We start from the raw sequence: 15,233 nt of genomic DNA, 5'->3' as shown, positions 1-15,233 counted from the left end.
AGGTTCTTGTCTCATGACCAGGAGAAATTAGGCATGCGGACACATTGAAAGGTGAGGAGAGCGGAATTCATTAAAAGAAAGCTCTCAGCAAAAAAGAGGGGGTCCTCCCAACAGGCTCCCATCTCACAGATTGAATATCAGGCCACCACACATGAGCTGCAGAGGCCAGGCTCCTCCCCTGCATAAGGCGCGAATTCCTGGTGGCTCCACCCTATTCCCCCGGTGCATGTGGGTCTCCAGTCCATTATGGGTGTACCCAGGCAAGACCCTGTGCAGGTTCCCTTATCTGCACAAAAACGTCTGGTGTAAACACTTGTGGGGCAGGACGGAGGTTCTCCAGGGACCTTTCTTTATCTGCCTCCTGCAACTGTCAGTGGGCTCAAGATGCAGGTTTTGGGCTCCTGGCTGTGGCTGCAGCCTCCTTGGCTGGGCTCTGGGGCAGCTCAGATGGTAGCTGAAGTAACCACTGCCTTCCAGTCTTTTTAAATTTTTTTTGAGGCAGTTTTGCTCTTGTCGCCCAGGCTGAAGTGCAGTGGTAAGATCTTGGCTCACTGCAACCTCTACTTCCCAGGTTTGAGTGATCTCCCGCCTCAGCCTCCAAGTAGCTGGGATTACAAGCGTACACCAAAATATCCAGCTAATTTTTGTATTTTTAGTAGAGACGGGGTTTCACCATGTTGGCCAGGCTGGTCCTAAACTCCTGGCCTCAAGGGATCCATCTGCCTCAGGCTCCCAAAGTGCTGGGATTACAGGCATGAGCCACCATGCCCAGCATAGTTTTCTAAAAAAATATTTAAGACATACATATCATAAAACCTAGCAGATTTTTCTGTTGTGACTTTTTCCACAGACATTTTATTATGCTCGTTACCACAAATCATGAACAAATCCTTATTGTTAAGAATGTCTGCCCTTATGTCCTGTGGCCGCACCATAATCTAACTACTTCTGTCACTGGACCTGGGGATTCTTTCCAGTTTTCTTTTTTTTTTTTTTTTTTTTTTTTTTTGAGACGGAGTCTCGCTCTGTCACCCAGGCTGGAGTGCAGTGGCGCAATCTTGGCTCACTGCAAGCTCCGCCTCCCGGGTTCACGCCATTCTCTGCCTCAGCCTCTCCGAGTAGCTGGGACTACAGGCGCCCGCCACCACGCCCGGCTAATTTTTTGTATTTTTAGTAGAGACGGGGTTTCACCGTGGTCTCGATCTCCTGACCTCGTGATCCTCCCGCCTCGGCCTCCCAAAGTGCTGGGATTACAAGCGTGAGCCACCGCGCCCGGCCTTCTTTCCAGTTTTCACCTCTCTTTACAATAGAGTTAGCAAGGACATCTTTGTATAAACCAGAGTATTATGTGTGTTTGTTGCATCTGAGAGAAAGGATATTCTTCGTTTTGCCCTCCTGGCAACAGTTTGTTTCCTTTCTGCATACTTAGCATCTTGGAGCAGAGAATGGTAAGTGCCGTCTTCAGGGAAGCAAAGGCTGGAGCAGAGCTGAGCAAAGGGCTGCAAGGGAGTCAGGGCTCAGCACTGGCTGCAAGTTGGAATCATCTGGGAGCTTTATAAAAGTGCCAGGGTTAAGGCCTCCCCCACAGAGGTACCAATTTAATTGGCCTGGGATGGGAATAAGATCACAGTTTTTTTATTTTTTATTTTTAAATAAAGCTCCTCAGATCATTCTAGAGCACAGCCAGAGTTCTGAACTAATTGGAAGGATTTCTTTTAGTGTGGGGTGATGCTTGTTTTGAGACCAGTTTGGGGTCAGGGCGTGGGGAGTGGGGACAGAGCAGATGCTCTGGCAGCAGCCTGTGGCTCACAGGAGTTCCCTGGCTTTTGTCCGGTCTTGCCTTCCCTTTTTAACACATTGCTGTTAGGGGTAGGGGAACATTGGTCAGCGCAATAAAATTATTTTCTGTCATGGACAAAAGCTGGGAGTGCCCTCTGAGTGGTGCCTTTCTCTGTCTCTCCAGCCACACTGCTGTATAGTTTACCACCGGGCACTGCTTTATGTGCTGAGGCAGCCAGTGAGTTATTAGTCATTATATCTAAGGGTCCATGCACATGGGAAGACATCAAAAGACCAGAGGGTTCTTAATGAAAACCAGCAGTCCCTCACCCTAGATCATTCTCCAAAGGCATCACCTGGGTCTATCAGCTTTTCACTCTGGCACTCTGTTCTTTCTGCTGCACCACTTTGATCAGCTCTCCCATTACTTATTGTTAAGGTTACCATGATTAAATCTTCCATGCTGTGCCTGTTGATGGAGGCTAAAAGTGAGAAGATGATGAACAGTGTATACACCACTATAGTAGACTGTAAGTGGTATTAGCCACTGGTCAGGTAATTCACTGGGATTACATTTTCTTCTTTGTGGGTCCATCTCTTCCACTTCATCAATTACTCAAAGGCTCACAATTTTATTGGCTTCACATTTGGACCATGGCTTTCTTGTGCAGTTTAGGTTTTTCCTGTAGTTTCTAATTGCCTTCATTTTTCCTTCTTGCCTTTTCTTATTGCTGAGAGAAGAAACAAACACCTTTCTCATATTCCTGAGGTCTTTCAGCTTCTGCATTCTGCTTCCTAAATGGAATTTGTTCCATTCTTTTCGGAGCCCACTGGTTTCTTGTCATTGGAATCAATGGCATGTTAGGCCTGCTGCACAGCTGTTACCCTTCTGTTTTCATTCACTCCTGGGTCAGTTGCACTGTTCCTTATGTCTCATACCTTGCCCTCTCTTTATTTGCACTCCAGCAAACAAACTGCGAGTGAAACCTGAAGAAACTGCCTCCCAGTGGAAGAATGGGAGATAATCTTTGAATCCTTGCACGCCTAAAAAAGTTATTATTTCGTCCTCATATCAGGAGTAGAATTCCAGGTTCATAATAATTTTCCCTGAGAACACAGGGATTTTGCCCTGCTGTCTATTAAGTGTCCAGTGCCTTGTTGAGAAGTCTGGTGTTGCTCTGATTCTCAGCCATTTGTGGATGCCTATCTTACTCTTTCTGGAAGCATCTAGGATTTTCTGTTTATCCCTGCTATAGTGAAATTTCATAAACATATCTCTGAGGGTAGAGTTTTTTGTGTGTGTGTGTTTGTTTGTTTTTTAACTGTTTTTAGTGAGGTCCCTTTATTGGACCTTTTCAGCTGAAGACAGCTGCTACCTTTGAAAGCTTCTGGTAAATTTTCTTTTATTATTTCTTTGATAATTTCCTGCCCAGTAGTCTGTTTACTTTTGTGGAAATCCCCATTAGACAGAATTTGGTTCCTCTTAGTGAGCCTACATTTCTCTTACCTTCTTTTGTATTTTCCATCCCTTTTTAGAATTGAGCCTACAGTCTGGGGAATTTCCTTGATTTTTATCTTCCAGCACTTTTAATGTTTCAGTTCAGACATTATATTTTCATTTCAAGCACTTTCTTATTTGTTGATTTCTTTTTTATTGCAGCCTGGTCTTGTTTTACGGATAGAGTAGCTGCTTTACACAAATGTACACACACACGTACACCCCATATCCTCCAGAGACAGTGTCTTGATCTGCTTATCTTTGATCTCTCTTTGGTTTTCCTGATACGGCAGGCAACCCCATGGGGTCCAGTTGTATTTAAGAGCAAAAGCCTGAGTTGCTGAATCTGTGTGGGTGTATGTGTTCTGCCTGGTCGTATGTGCAAGAAATAGGCCTTTCCTCACAGGCAGCTCTGAATCAGAAGGCTGCAGGGCTGTGCTGGTACACACGTGGATCCTGAGAGGAGGCAGCAAAATGCCACAGCGAGAAGGGCTTTGCTCTGGGGGCAGTCGGGACAGCTGTTCTGCTGACTCTTAGCTGCTGCCCCTATATCGAGTCTTCCTTGTCACTCCAGCCGCCGTTCTAGTAATGCTGAGGCTCCCTCCGCCGCCGCAGCCCTGCCTTGCGCATATTCCAAGCATCTTGCATTTCACCTGTGAACATTGTACCTTGCACTTTGCATCTTCAAAAAACCAACAGCCCCATTTCTCATCTCTTTCCCATTGCTGGCGTGTTCATCATGGTTACTCTTATTTTGGGGTGAGCGTGGATCTAAGAAGGAAGGAGATGAGGTAATCTCGTGCATTCCATGTTGAACCAGAAGCGTGAGTGGTTCTCTGAAACCCAGTTACTTCTCACCCCTTCACATCGGCAGGGTGTTCAGGGGGCCGCCAGCTAGAGGGCACTTGAGAACATCGAAGGGACCCTTTGTGGAGTGTCCCTACTGTGTGCCCCCTCCCTCCCAGCCAGCTCACACACCACTGATGGCAGCTCCATTTGCAGGAGATCCTGTCGGCCTGCTGGGCTTTCGACCTGCAGGAGAGACCCAGCTTCAGCCTGCTGATGGACATGCTGGAGAAACTTCCCAAGCTGAACCGGCGGCTCTCCCATCCTGGACACTTCTGGAAGTCAGCTGAGTAAGTGCCTCTTCCATGAGCCAGACTGCCAGCCAGGCCCTCGCAGCCTCACCTGGGGTCTTAGAGGGCACCTTCTGCTCTTTCTGCCCAAGACTTTGTTTTTGGGGGGTTTTTTTTTTTTTGGAGACAGAGTCTCGTTCTTGTCATCTGGGCTGGAGTGCAGTGGCACGATCTCAGCTCACTGCAACCTCCACCTCCTGGGTTCAAGCAATTCTCCTGCCTCAGCCTACCCAGTAGCTGGGACTATAGGCACCTGCCGCCACACTTGGCTAATTATTGTATTTTTAGTAGAGACGGGGTTTCATCATATTCGCCAGGCTGGTCTTGAACTCCTGACCTCAAGTGATCCTCCCGCCTCAGCCTCCCAAAGTGCTGGGATTACGGGCATGATTCACCACGCCTGGCCTCTGCCCAGGACTTTGATGTGAGGAATACACACAGTAGGTCACCCAGAGGTGACTAATCCCCTTGCCCAAGTGATACCAGGATTTCGTTTACCACGTTTATTTTGGAGACTCCCTTTGACAGGTGAGCACCTCCAGTTTGCAGCTCTGAAAAACTACATCATCACTGTTAGCAGACCAGCACTGATGCCAGGCCAGGCCAGGACTAGAAGGCTCTGCCGAGGGAGGGGCAAGATGGGGCCAGTTAGAAGTCAGAGTGACGTGGTATTATAAGCTTCACTGAAATAAGCAGAGCCAATATTGCTTACAGTGGCACCCACTGAAACACAAGAAGCCAGCCACCTCTTATGGGGACCACTGTCACTTGGGTTTAGGAGCTGTCTCCCTCCTGGTTTAATACACAGCCCTTTGCACCCCTTGGTGCGGGGGTGATGTCCACCAGGTCGCAGGCCACTGTCGTCTCTCCTGCATTCTATCTCGTTCCCGTTTTCCTTTGTCTTCTGGCTGCCTCTGCTAGAACACTCAGAAGAGACCTCTGCCCTGTCACGAATGCTCTGTGAGAACCTGGGAAGTTTTGTTCTGGGCCTCAGTTTCCACGGCATTAAAAAGTCTCTGGGCTAGGGGTTGGGCCAGGTCTAGGGCAGGTGAACTTGCTGTAAGGGGCCAGGTGAATATTGGAGGCATTGCAGGCCAAGAGGGCAACTCAAGTCCTCACTCTGGGGTTGATTTCGGCAGTGTGCGGAGCACCGTCTCTGTCACAGCATCTCAGCTCTGCCATCGCAACACAGGAGCAGCCATGGACAGCGTAAACCAGGGAGCTGGCTGCGTGCCAGTAAGACTTAACGCTGGAAATTGGGATTTCACATGTCATGAAATAGTCTTCTTGTGGTATTTTTGCCCCCAACCGTGTAGAAAGTAAATCGCTTCATCTCACCCAGGAGTCCAGCCTGTAGGTCAAGTGTGGCCTGTCACCTGTGTCTGTACAATCTGCAAACTAAGAATAGTTTTACCTTTCTGAAAAACTTTTCAAAAAGAATTCTTGTATACGTAGAGATGAGGTCTCACTATGTTGCCCAGGCTGGTTTCAAACTCCTGAGCTCAAGTGATGCTCTTGCCTCGGCCTCCCAAAGTGCTAGGATTATAGGCGTGAGCCACTGCGCCCAGCCAGTTATAAACTTTAAGGAAAAGGACACTTTCTAAAAGTGAAATCTCCCACACAGTCCCGCTATATAAAACCCATAAAGTGGAGCTGCTCTTGATGAGAGTGAGGGGAAGAGCCTGTCTGCCACCACTGCCAAGAAAGCCCCTGAGGCCCCCCGTCCCTGTGTATGTGTGTCACTGAGTGCCTGGAGAAGCTGCATCCCCAACTCCCATACCTGGCGCCGGTGTGGTGATGGCAGCATTCCTTATCCTAGGAAGGGTCAGGTAGTAAATATTTTGGGCTTGCAGGTGACACAGTCTCTGTTAAATGTTCTTTGTTACTGTTTTTTAACCCATTAAAGTAGTCAGAACCTTTCTTAGTGTGTGGCCAGATTTGGCTCGCACATCGTTTTCCAGGCTGTATCTTTTTTTTTTTTTTAAGGCAGAGTCTTGTTCTGTCACTCAGGCTGGAATGCAGTGGCACAATCTCAGCTCACTGCAACCTCCACCTCCTGGGTTCAAGCGATTCTCCTGCCTCAGCCTCCTGAGTAGCTGGGACTACAGTCACACGCTACCACACTCGGCTAATTTTTGTATTTTTAGTAGAGATGGGGTTTCACCATATTGGTCAGGCTGGTCTCGAACTCCTGACCTCAGGTGATCACTCACCTCAGCCTCCCAAAGTGCTGGGATTACAGGTGTGAGCCACCGCACCCAGCCTCCAGGCCGTGTCTTTTATTTTTTTTGTTTTTTCTGAGACAGAGTCTCGCTCTGTCACCCAGGCTGGAGTACAGTGGTGCAATCTCAACTCACTGCAACCTCCACCTCCCGGGTTCAAGCGATTCTCATGCCTCAGCCTCCCAAGTTGCGGGGATTATAGGTGCCTGCCACCACGCCTGGCTAATTTTTGTGTTTTTTTTGGTAGAGACGGGGTTTCATCATGTTGGCCAGGGTGGTCTCAAACTCCTGACCTCAAATGATCTGCCCGCCTTGGCCTCCCACAGTGCTGGGATTACAGGCATGAGCCACTGCGCCCGGCCTTCAGGCCCTGTCTTGATAAAGAACCAAAGTGGGCCTCCAGCTGCAGTTGAGGAGAGACTCAGCATGAGTTTCTCTCCTGCAGAAGTCACTAAAGAAATGCTTGGTGCTTCACTGATTCAGGCCAGTTAGAGGGATGGTCTGGAGGAATGACAGTGTGGGGTTAGGGAATACCACATCTCATGCAATACTGGGTTCAGTATTTTGCTCTTAGGATGGGTCGGAGTCCAGTACAAATGTGGGGTAATGGATCGTAGCCATACACGTGTGCATTTTAGGCAGCCATTGCTGCACACCTGCCGCACACCTGGGGAAACACAGATGGCCGAAGCCAGGGCTCCACCAGCAAGGAGGTTCCAGCGTCATAAAGATAAACAGACACACTGTAATGAAACCTGCACACATCAGGACTCTTTCTTGTCACCTTTGTATTCCTGGCTCCTAGTACAGTCCCAGGAACATTATAGTTGTGCACTAAATATTTGATGTGCATGAATGAATGTGGGCAAAGGGTGATACCATGCCAAGTGCTGTGATAAAGCCCAGGTGGGGGCCTCTGCATCCACCTGGGGGACGCGAGGAAGAGTCTCTAGAAGAAGGTCATCAGGGCTGGGCTTTGAGCCAGAACTATCCCAGCAGAGACCAGGAGCATGGGGCTCTTAGCAGTTCAAGGAGGGTGATGTGAGGTGGCGAGGCCAAACTCCAGTCAGACCTTGGGCAACTTGCTTAACAAGCTGGGCCCTGGTTTTCTCCGTGATGAAAGAAAAGGCTCCACTAGGTGGACACTGGCATTCAGAACATCATTCCAGATTCCCCAAAAACCATATAGTCCCACCTTCTTATTTCACAGGCAGGAAACTGAGTCACAGATGGGGCTGTTCCCTGCCCAGCCCCTTCGAGGAAAGCATGTGGACTTTCCTTTCCTGAATGAGTCTGTGTCAAAGCTTCTTGTTCACAGTGTTGACTTTCTATACGCTTACCTCCTAATTCTCACTTCCTCTTTCTTTCCCATTGATCTTGTCACTTTTTTATTTTCGGGGGGTGGTGGATGTGCTGTTCGGTCATCTCCCGCTTTCCCATCACCTGATTCCTCCACCTGTCCACACGCGCCTGACTCCATCACCTGCCGGGGCCGGACTGCGTTCTTCCCACGCCTGGCGGAATGGTCGCTGGGCACTCCCAGTCGCTGGAGGAGCCGCTACTATGGAAAAGGACGCTACGGCCACCCCGACTTTAAGAGCTCCTGTCCGGTTCTGGAGGAATAGTGTGTTCCTGTTACTTCCTTCGCTGGCTGCCTGTCTCTGGTTTTCCTGACGCAAACCCCGCTTCCTTTCTGTCGCTGCTTCCCAGCTTCTCCCATCTTTGTGTCATTTATTCTCGCAAACCAAAGTGAGGTTTCTGCAGCCGAAATGGCTACCAGCAAGGGTCACACAGGCTTGCATTTTTCGCTGGGTGAGAGAAGAGCCACAGCATGTGGCGGGGCCTTTGTCCACACCACGAGTGAACGGGTGGCTTGTCCCTGGGTCGGAGAAAATTCTGGTCATTGATTGGAGCCCCCAGGATCCCAGTCCCCCGGCCAGAGCTCAAGAGAAGAGAATCCAGTTGAGCAGAAATACTCCTGGAATTAGACTTTACTCGTCAAGGGCTAAGGAGCCTCTTTATAAACGTGCTGCAACCGTGCCCTATGGGAGCTTAGAGAGGGTTCTTTGTGCCCAGGCTTCCTTCTGAGCGTGCAGTGCAGCCAAGCCTGAGGGATGGAGTCCAGAATGACCCTTTCTCTCTGGAAGGGAAAGGGAGTCCCCTGCCCAGCTGCTCTGGCCAACCTCTAGCTCCCAACAGGCTCTGCATGGGGCTGTGATTCTGACGCTGTTCTTTGCTTTCTTCTCTCCCTCTGTAGGTTGTAGGCCTGGCTGCCTTGCATGCACCAGGGGCTTTCTTCCTCCTAATCAACAACTCAGCACCGTGACTTCTGCTAAAATGCAAAATGAGATGCGGGCACTAACCCAGGGGATGCCACCTCTGCTGCTCCAGTCGTCTCTCTCGAGGCTACTTCTTTTGCTTTGTTTTAAAAACTGGCCCTCTGCCCTCTCCACGTGGCCTGCATTTGCCCGAGTAACTGCTCTCAGAGGATCCCACTAACTGAGCTCCCTCCAAGGCGGTCTGGGCAGCTTCTAACCACCTTCCTGGACGTGACTGATTGCTCCCGTGTTCTTCTGAGGGCTGGTCTTGTTTTTGTTTGGGTGGCTCTATCTCACTGCTAACACCTTAGTGAGATGCCTTCCACCCTCCTGAGCACACCAGCCTCCCACTGGGTGTTTGCCTAGTGCGGGGCGGGCTGAGGTTGGGAGGGTGTTGGCTTGGCTTTTAACCTGTGGGGATTTTGTCCACCAAGGAGTGGAATGATTTCAGAGCTGCCCTGAGGCTGGCACCCTGGTCACAGAAACCCTCTGCGCTGGCTCCTGTCTCTCAGTCCCCTCTGTAGAGTTAGATCAGAAGACACAGAAAGTTCTGTGGCCATGAAAGATACCAGCTTGGAAGGGTTGTGTCTTCAGTGGCACCCTCAGAAAAGTTGTCTTAAAGCAAAGAGTTACCTGGCTCCAGACAATTTTTCTGATGAAAACAAAGTCTCTGCCCCGTCCCCACCCTGCCACCCTGGCAAAGTTACTTCCTTTACAGCTGCCCAGTGTGCCATAGACCAGACCCCAGGTCAGCATTTGTCAAGAGCATGGCTGCTGGGTCCCCTGCGGCAGTCACTGCACTGTTTACTAAATGCAGGTTTCTGTTCTCCCTCCCCAGCAAGACCTGCTGATCTGGTTCACCCAGATCTCTGGAACAGGGCTCTAGGAATCTGTATTTCAGCCTGCTTCCCAGGTGGCCCTGATGCACCCCAGTATTAGAGTTTATTGCTAAGAGGAACATGCCCTGTCACTCCTGGTATCCTGGGGGTCATGTTTCTCTTCTCTCTCAGTTCTACTTGGAGCAAGAGCTTTCCTGGGCTGCAAATGAGAAAACAATTCCGAGGACCCCACAGCAGTACTGAGCACGCTGGGAGCTTGGGACATGGAGACGAATGAGCCACTGTTGGTGCTCCAAGTACAACTACTTGGAGTGTAGCTGAGACCTTGGACGCAGTATGACCAGGGGCAGCTCTGCCAGGGCTGTTGGCCAATCAATCATTTTCATTTCTTGTTGGAGGCCAGGTCCTCTGCTGAGCTCATTTCCTAGCTAGTGTTACCCTAATTCTGATGAAGACCAACGGGGCTATAATTCTTGTTTTTGTTCCTCTTTGCAGCATTAACAGCAGCAAAGTTGTACCCCGGTTTGAAAGGTTTGGCTTGGGTGTCCTGGAGTCCAGTAATCCAAAGATGTAGCCAGCCGTGTGGTTTTTCGCTGCTGATCTCTTTCTTTTTAAAATGTGTTTCTGAAACATCCAAACAACCACCACGACAAAAAAACACTGCCTGCCCAGCGCTGCAAACCAGGAGCACGCGTCCTAGATTCAGACTGTTCGCCATAAACCCCACTCGGGAGATGGAGCTGCACCTGCTATTTCTTAAAATGACACCACCAACAACCAAACCTGTCATGACAGACAGCAAATGTTTACACGTATATTTCTCCTGAGTGAGCCTGATGTTTTACAGTAGGTAATAATAAAAACAGTCCATGCATAGATGCACTGGCACTGACGGCCAGGATGGCGGAAATGGCCGTGCCCTCTAGAGGACCTTGTAGGCGGTGAGGGACCCATGCTGGGCCAGAAGGAAGACAAACATGGTGATTGCAGCTGTTCTTGGGGTAGAGCGGGGAGCCCAGAAGGTCTGACCTGGCCTCTGCTTTTTGGCCCAAGACGCCATCAGGGGAATCTCTATCTAGGGCTCTCCCCTTGTCCTTTCAAAGGGATACTGCCCCTTCCTCATCTTGCAGAGGAAACCCTGGCTAGGAACTGAGCTAGTTTATGGAGTCTGGAGTTCCTGGAGAGCTTGGGTTCACCTTCTCACCCCTGTAATCCAGGCTGCTCCTGCCAGAAAAGTAGAAACAGAATCCAAAAAAGGTCTGGACTCACCCGGTGGTTCCCAGCCAGGGTTTCTGCTACAAGGTGAGGAAACATCCATGGCTTGTACAGATGTGAGTCTTTGATGAAGCCCCCAGGCAGGCACCAAGGTGATGGGACTCAGGGCCTTGGCTTTTAGATACATCCCAGTCCCTGACTGACATCTGACCGTGAGGGCTGGATGGGTGGGAACAAGGAGGATGGAGGAAGGAGGAGGAGTAGATGACAAAGGTACCTAAGCCGCCTTCCTAGCCACAGGGTGACCCTGGCACTGTAAAAACCCTTAGTCATGCCAGAAGGTTCTAGAACTGCCCACCTCTTCCATTTCAGTCCTGCTGAAACCCCTTAGCCCATTTCCGACTCCTGTGTCCGTGCTCTGAGCTCAGCTGGGCAGTGTGTGGCCTATCACCCCTTTCATTTAGACCTACCTGGCTGGCCCCCATCTGCACAGCCTTCCTTAGCACCATTAGGCCTTCTACTTGTGTCCATTTGAAGCAGGTGGGGCTGGATTTGGAAAAGTCTTTGACGTGAGAGCACCACGCTTGTCTTCGTTAGAAACTCTCACCTGCAGAGAAAAGTTCCAGATGGCAAGGGAGCCCTTAAGTGGAGATTAGGTTGCATTAGACTCCAAAACCAGAAAGGAAAAAGGGTGATGGGAGTGGAGACGTGATTGGATTCAGGCCCAGAACCTGTGACCATGCTCTGAGCTCAGACTTGGGGAGGGAGGGGTGTGGCTCCCACCCCTTCCAGTGAAGACCTGCCTAGCAGAGCCCCAGTCTCCAGCCCTTTCCCTAGCACCAGAGTCTGGTCAAAATGCCACAGAAAATGAGCTGCTCTGCCAGCAAGCTGTGGAGCTGCCTCCTATCCAGGCCTGGCATCCCTTGGTCAGCCCCTCCTTGGAGGGCACAGCCGTATTACAGTGCCAGTGTGCCTGGCCATCAGCATCTTCACCCTTCCCAGTCCGTGTGGGGAGGCTGTAAACCACGTGGATTCAGCTCTGCGTGGAGTTTCTGTGCTGTGGTGGGACTGCTCATTTTGCCCCATCATCCCTTTGGCCTCCCACACACCTGCCCCTTCCCAGGGTTCACGTGTGTCTCCAGCCTTTCACCTTTCTATTGCAACGGTGGTCTTTGTCCAGGCAAGAGCAGGCCCGATGGATGTACTGGTGAGCCCCACAGTTGGACGTCAGCTCAGCCGTCCAACTGGGAGGAACAGTAGGCTCAGTTCCTCCCCGACCCCTGACACCAGGCCGCAGTGGGCATGCACAGGCCCACAGAAAGTCAGTCTGGGTTTTGCTTTTTCTCGTGAGCATCACAGTTAAAGAAGCACTCATTGAGCAACTACAGTGCACTTGGTCTTCTGCAAGTGCCGGGCATCTAGAGATAGGAACAGTCATGGTCCCTGCTCTTAAGGAACTGATGACCTCGTAGGGCCCTGTTATCTTCAAGGAACCCAGAAGGCACTGGGCCCCAAAGGTGGAACTGAAGGACTGGGGGCAGCTGGCTCTCAGCCTGCCACCTCTGCACTGCCTGTCTTTAAAGAACCCCACCCCACCCCATGATGGTCCCCTCTGTTCCCCTTGTATTTCAGTGACTGTGAATTGAGGTTAGGAAGGCACACCTGCCCTTCCGTGTGCTCTCTCCATCTGCTTTGGAAACACACGAAGGACGACAGATACTGTGAATTCAGCCCTCACGACCAACTGTGAAGGGGATGGAGAAGGCTGGGAGGGCTCGGGGAGAGCTCTTAGGGGCTGCGGAAGTCCCCACTGGGGTCTAAGAGTGGAGCCCAAGCTTTGGCCCTCCAGGCGTCCCCAGTTTCCAGCCTCACCTCTGAAGCCCTGCTGCCTTTAACCACCAGAGCCGCAGCCCCCTGGGTTTCTGTCTAACTCGAAGTCTTGAATCCTAGCTAGTTTGGGGTTGTGAGCAGTGTGTAGCAAAGTTGATCTCTCCATGTCACCAAATCAAAACACCCTCTGTCATCCTACGGCATTTCCTCTTGAGGTCACAGAGAGGAATGGCAAGCCCTGGAAACCTGTGTTATTCTGTGTTGATTTGGTGTGGGGGGAGGGTGGAGATGTAAATGTGAAGCCAGTTGGAGTTTGTGCTATGCAGCAGTGTTAGCCAGGATCTCATCAGCGTGCAAACCTAGCATCTTCTGTGGCCACAAGCCACACACTTGCTTTTTTTGAATGTGATGTAAAATTTGTACAGTAAAGTTTTTATATTTTCTATCAACTGCATTTGTCTTCCAGACATGCTATTAATTTAAATTAAAATGGTTAGTATTAACAAACATGCTGTATCAGGTTTTTTTGCCACTGGCAAGAACATGCCCTCTGTGCTAAGCCAGGCCTGGGTGTCTGGAGTTTGTGAATAAAGTTATACCAAGGTGTTCTGGGGCTTGTGTTTGCTTTGATCAGTTCCAGCTGAGTCCTGGGGACCATTTGGATGGGTGGCACGGGAATGGATAGGTCTGGGGTGACTCAACCCCTGGTCTATAGATTAAGGAGCTCCTTCCAAAGCAAGAAGTTATGCCAGGACCTCAGCAGCAGGTGTTTCTAAACAGATTGAGGAATGGAGAAGGCACAGCGTCAATGGCCCCACAATACGCAGAGGAAGATCATCCAGGCCCCAGCAGCAACAAAGCCATGAGCAGGCCCAGCATCTCCTGAGCTGGAGATGCCTTAGCCTTATGGAAGCCTTGGAGGGATGAGGTGGTGTTCATCTGAATCCAGTATCTAGGAGCCCCTCATTGCCAGTTATATATACAGAGGTACTTTCTAAACACCATCTCACTTAAATCCTCCCAAGGCCGTGAGGTAAGAATTGTGATGTTTCAGCTGAGGAAAATGAGAAACAGAGAGGTTAAGGTAGTCACCCAAGATCACACAGCTGCAGGGTGGCTAATCCAGGACTCGGGCCACAGCTTTCACTCCAGAACCTCTCCAGAAGTCTAGGAATTTGCTGGGCAGACATTTACTGAGCACCTACTGTGTTCATAAGATAGTGCTAAGTTGTGGAACATTTTCCAGGATAGGCCACATGGTAGGCCACACATTAAGTCTCAATAGATTTAAACAGATAACATACAAAGCATCTTCTCCAACCACAATAGGATGAAGTTAGGCAGCGGCACTAGATTCTCATAGGGGCACAAACCCTATTGTGAACTACGCATGTGAAGGATCTAGGTTGTGCGCTGCTTAGGAGAATCTGAGTCTAATGCCTGATGATCTGAGATGGAAAAGTTTCATCCTGAAACCATCATATATCCCCCTCCATCCGTGAAAAATTGCCCTCCATGAAATTGGTCCCTGGTGCCTTCAACTACTACTGGATTTACTGGGTGAGGCAAACGAAGTACTGTTTTGTCATAGTCTGTTTGCGGGAGGGAGGTGCACTGTCAATTAGCCCATTAGGAATCAGTTAGAACCATATATCTGACTTCATGGAGGTGGAATACGCTCAAAGAGAATGTTTGTTCTCAGCGGGAGGGATGTGCATGCATGTTTTAGTGATTAATGTGGTTCAATACGGCTGTACCAATACAACGAGGTTTCCAAAGGGAACTGGATGAGACGACCCAGGGCCCCCTGCATTGTACGACAGGACTCAGGTGTCTACGGGCATCACTGACTGCCCTGCCGAGGCCCTCTGTGCTGGAGGTGTCACTGCAGATGGAAGGATTCCTTCTCGAGGAACTCTACTACTGGCGAAGGTGAACGGGTCTGGGCACAGGATCAGTGCAGCCCAGGAGTGCTGGTGTGTGGGCACTACGTGCGGAGCTCAGCCCCAAGTCCTTTTTATGCATTAGCCCATTTAATCCCCATAGCATCTCTCTAAGGTTCCCATTCATTTGCCTCATTTTATGGGTGAGGAAAGGAAGCTTGGAGAAATTAAGGAACTTATCAAAGATCACACAAGAATTAAATGACAGGGTCACGATTCAAATGTGGGCTATTCGTACTATGTATAGAATTGTATGTCTAGCCCACAGTTTGTTGACCACTTATCCATTGATGGACATGTGTTGCTTTCACCTCTTGGCTTTTGTGAATGATGCTCCTACAAACATGGGTGTTCACGTGTCTCTTTGAGTTCCCGCTTTTGGTTATTTGGGGGATATACCCAGAAGCGGAATTGCTGGATCATATAGTAATTCTATGTTGAGGTTTTTGAGGA

General features: G+C 50.0%; 1 protein-coding gene across 5 annotated transcripts in view; it reads left to right on the top strand.

The window, feature by feature from the left end:
- Positions 1-13,444, top strand: part of KSR1 (kinase suppressor of ras 1) — a 76,834-nt gene extending 63,390 nt beyond the window's left edge. For 4 of the 5 annotated variants that reach the window (XM_058446178.1, XM_058446177.1, XM_058446175.1 and 1 more), the window contains 2 exons: positions 4,280-4,413; positions 10,288-13,444. In XM_058446178.1, coding sequence (XP_058302161.1) covers positions 4,280-4,413; positions 10,288-10,366 — 213 coding nt within the window. In that variant the 3' untranslated portion in view covers positions 10,367-13,444. Of the gene's footprint in view, positions 1-4,279; positions 4,414-8,178; positions 8,260-10,287 lie in introns of all 5 variants that reach the window. The other variant, XM_058446176.1, reaches the window with a different exon arrangement.
- The last annotated feature ends 1,789 nt before the right edge of the window (positions 13,445-15,233 follow it).

The sequence above is a fragment of the Hylobates moloch genome, unplaced genomic scaffold, assembly GCF_009828535.3.
Source record: "Hylobates moloch isolate HMO894 unplaced genomic scaffold, HMol_V3 SCAFFOLD_10, whole genome shotgun sequence".
NCBI lineage: Eukaryota > Metazoa > Chordata > Mammalia > Primates > Hylobatidae > Hylobates > Hylobates moloch.
Note: the sequence above shows the minus strand (reverse complement) of the source record. Positions and strands in the feature narration are given on the sequence as shown.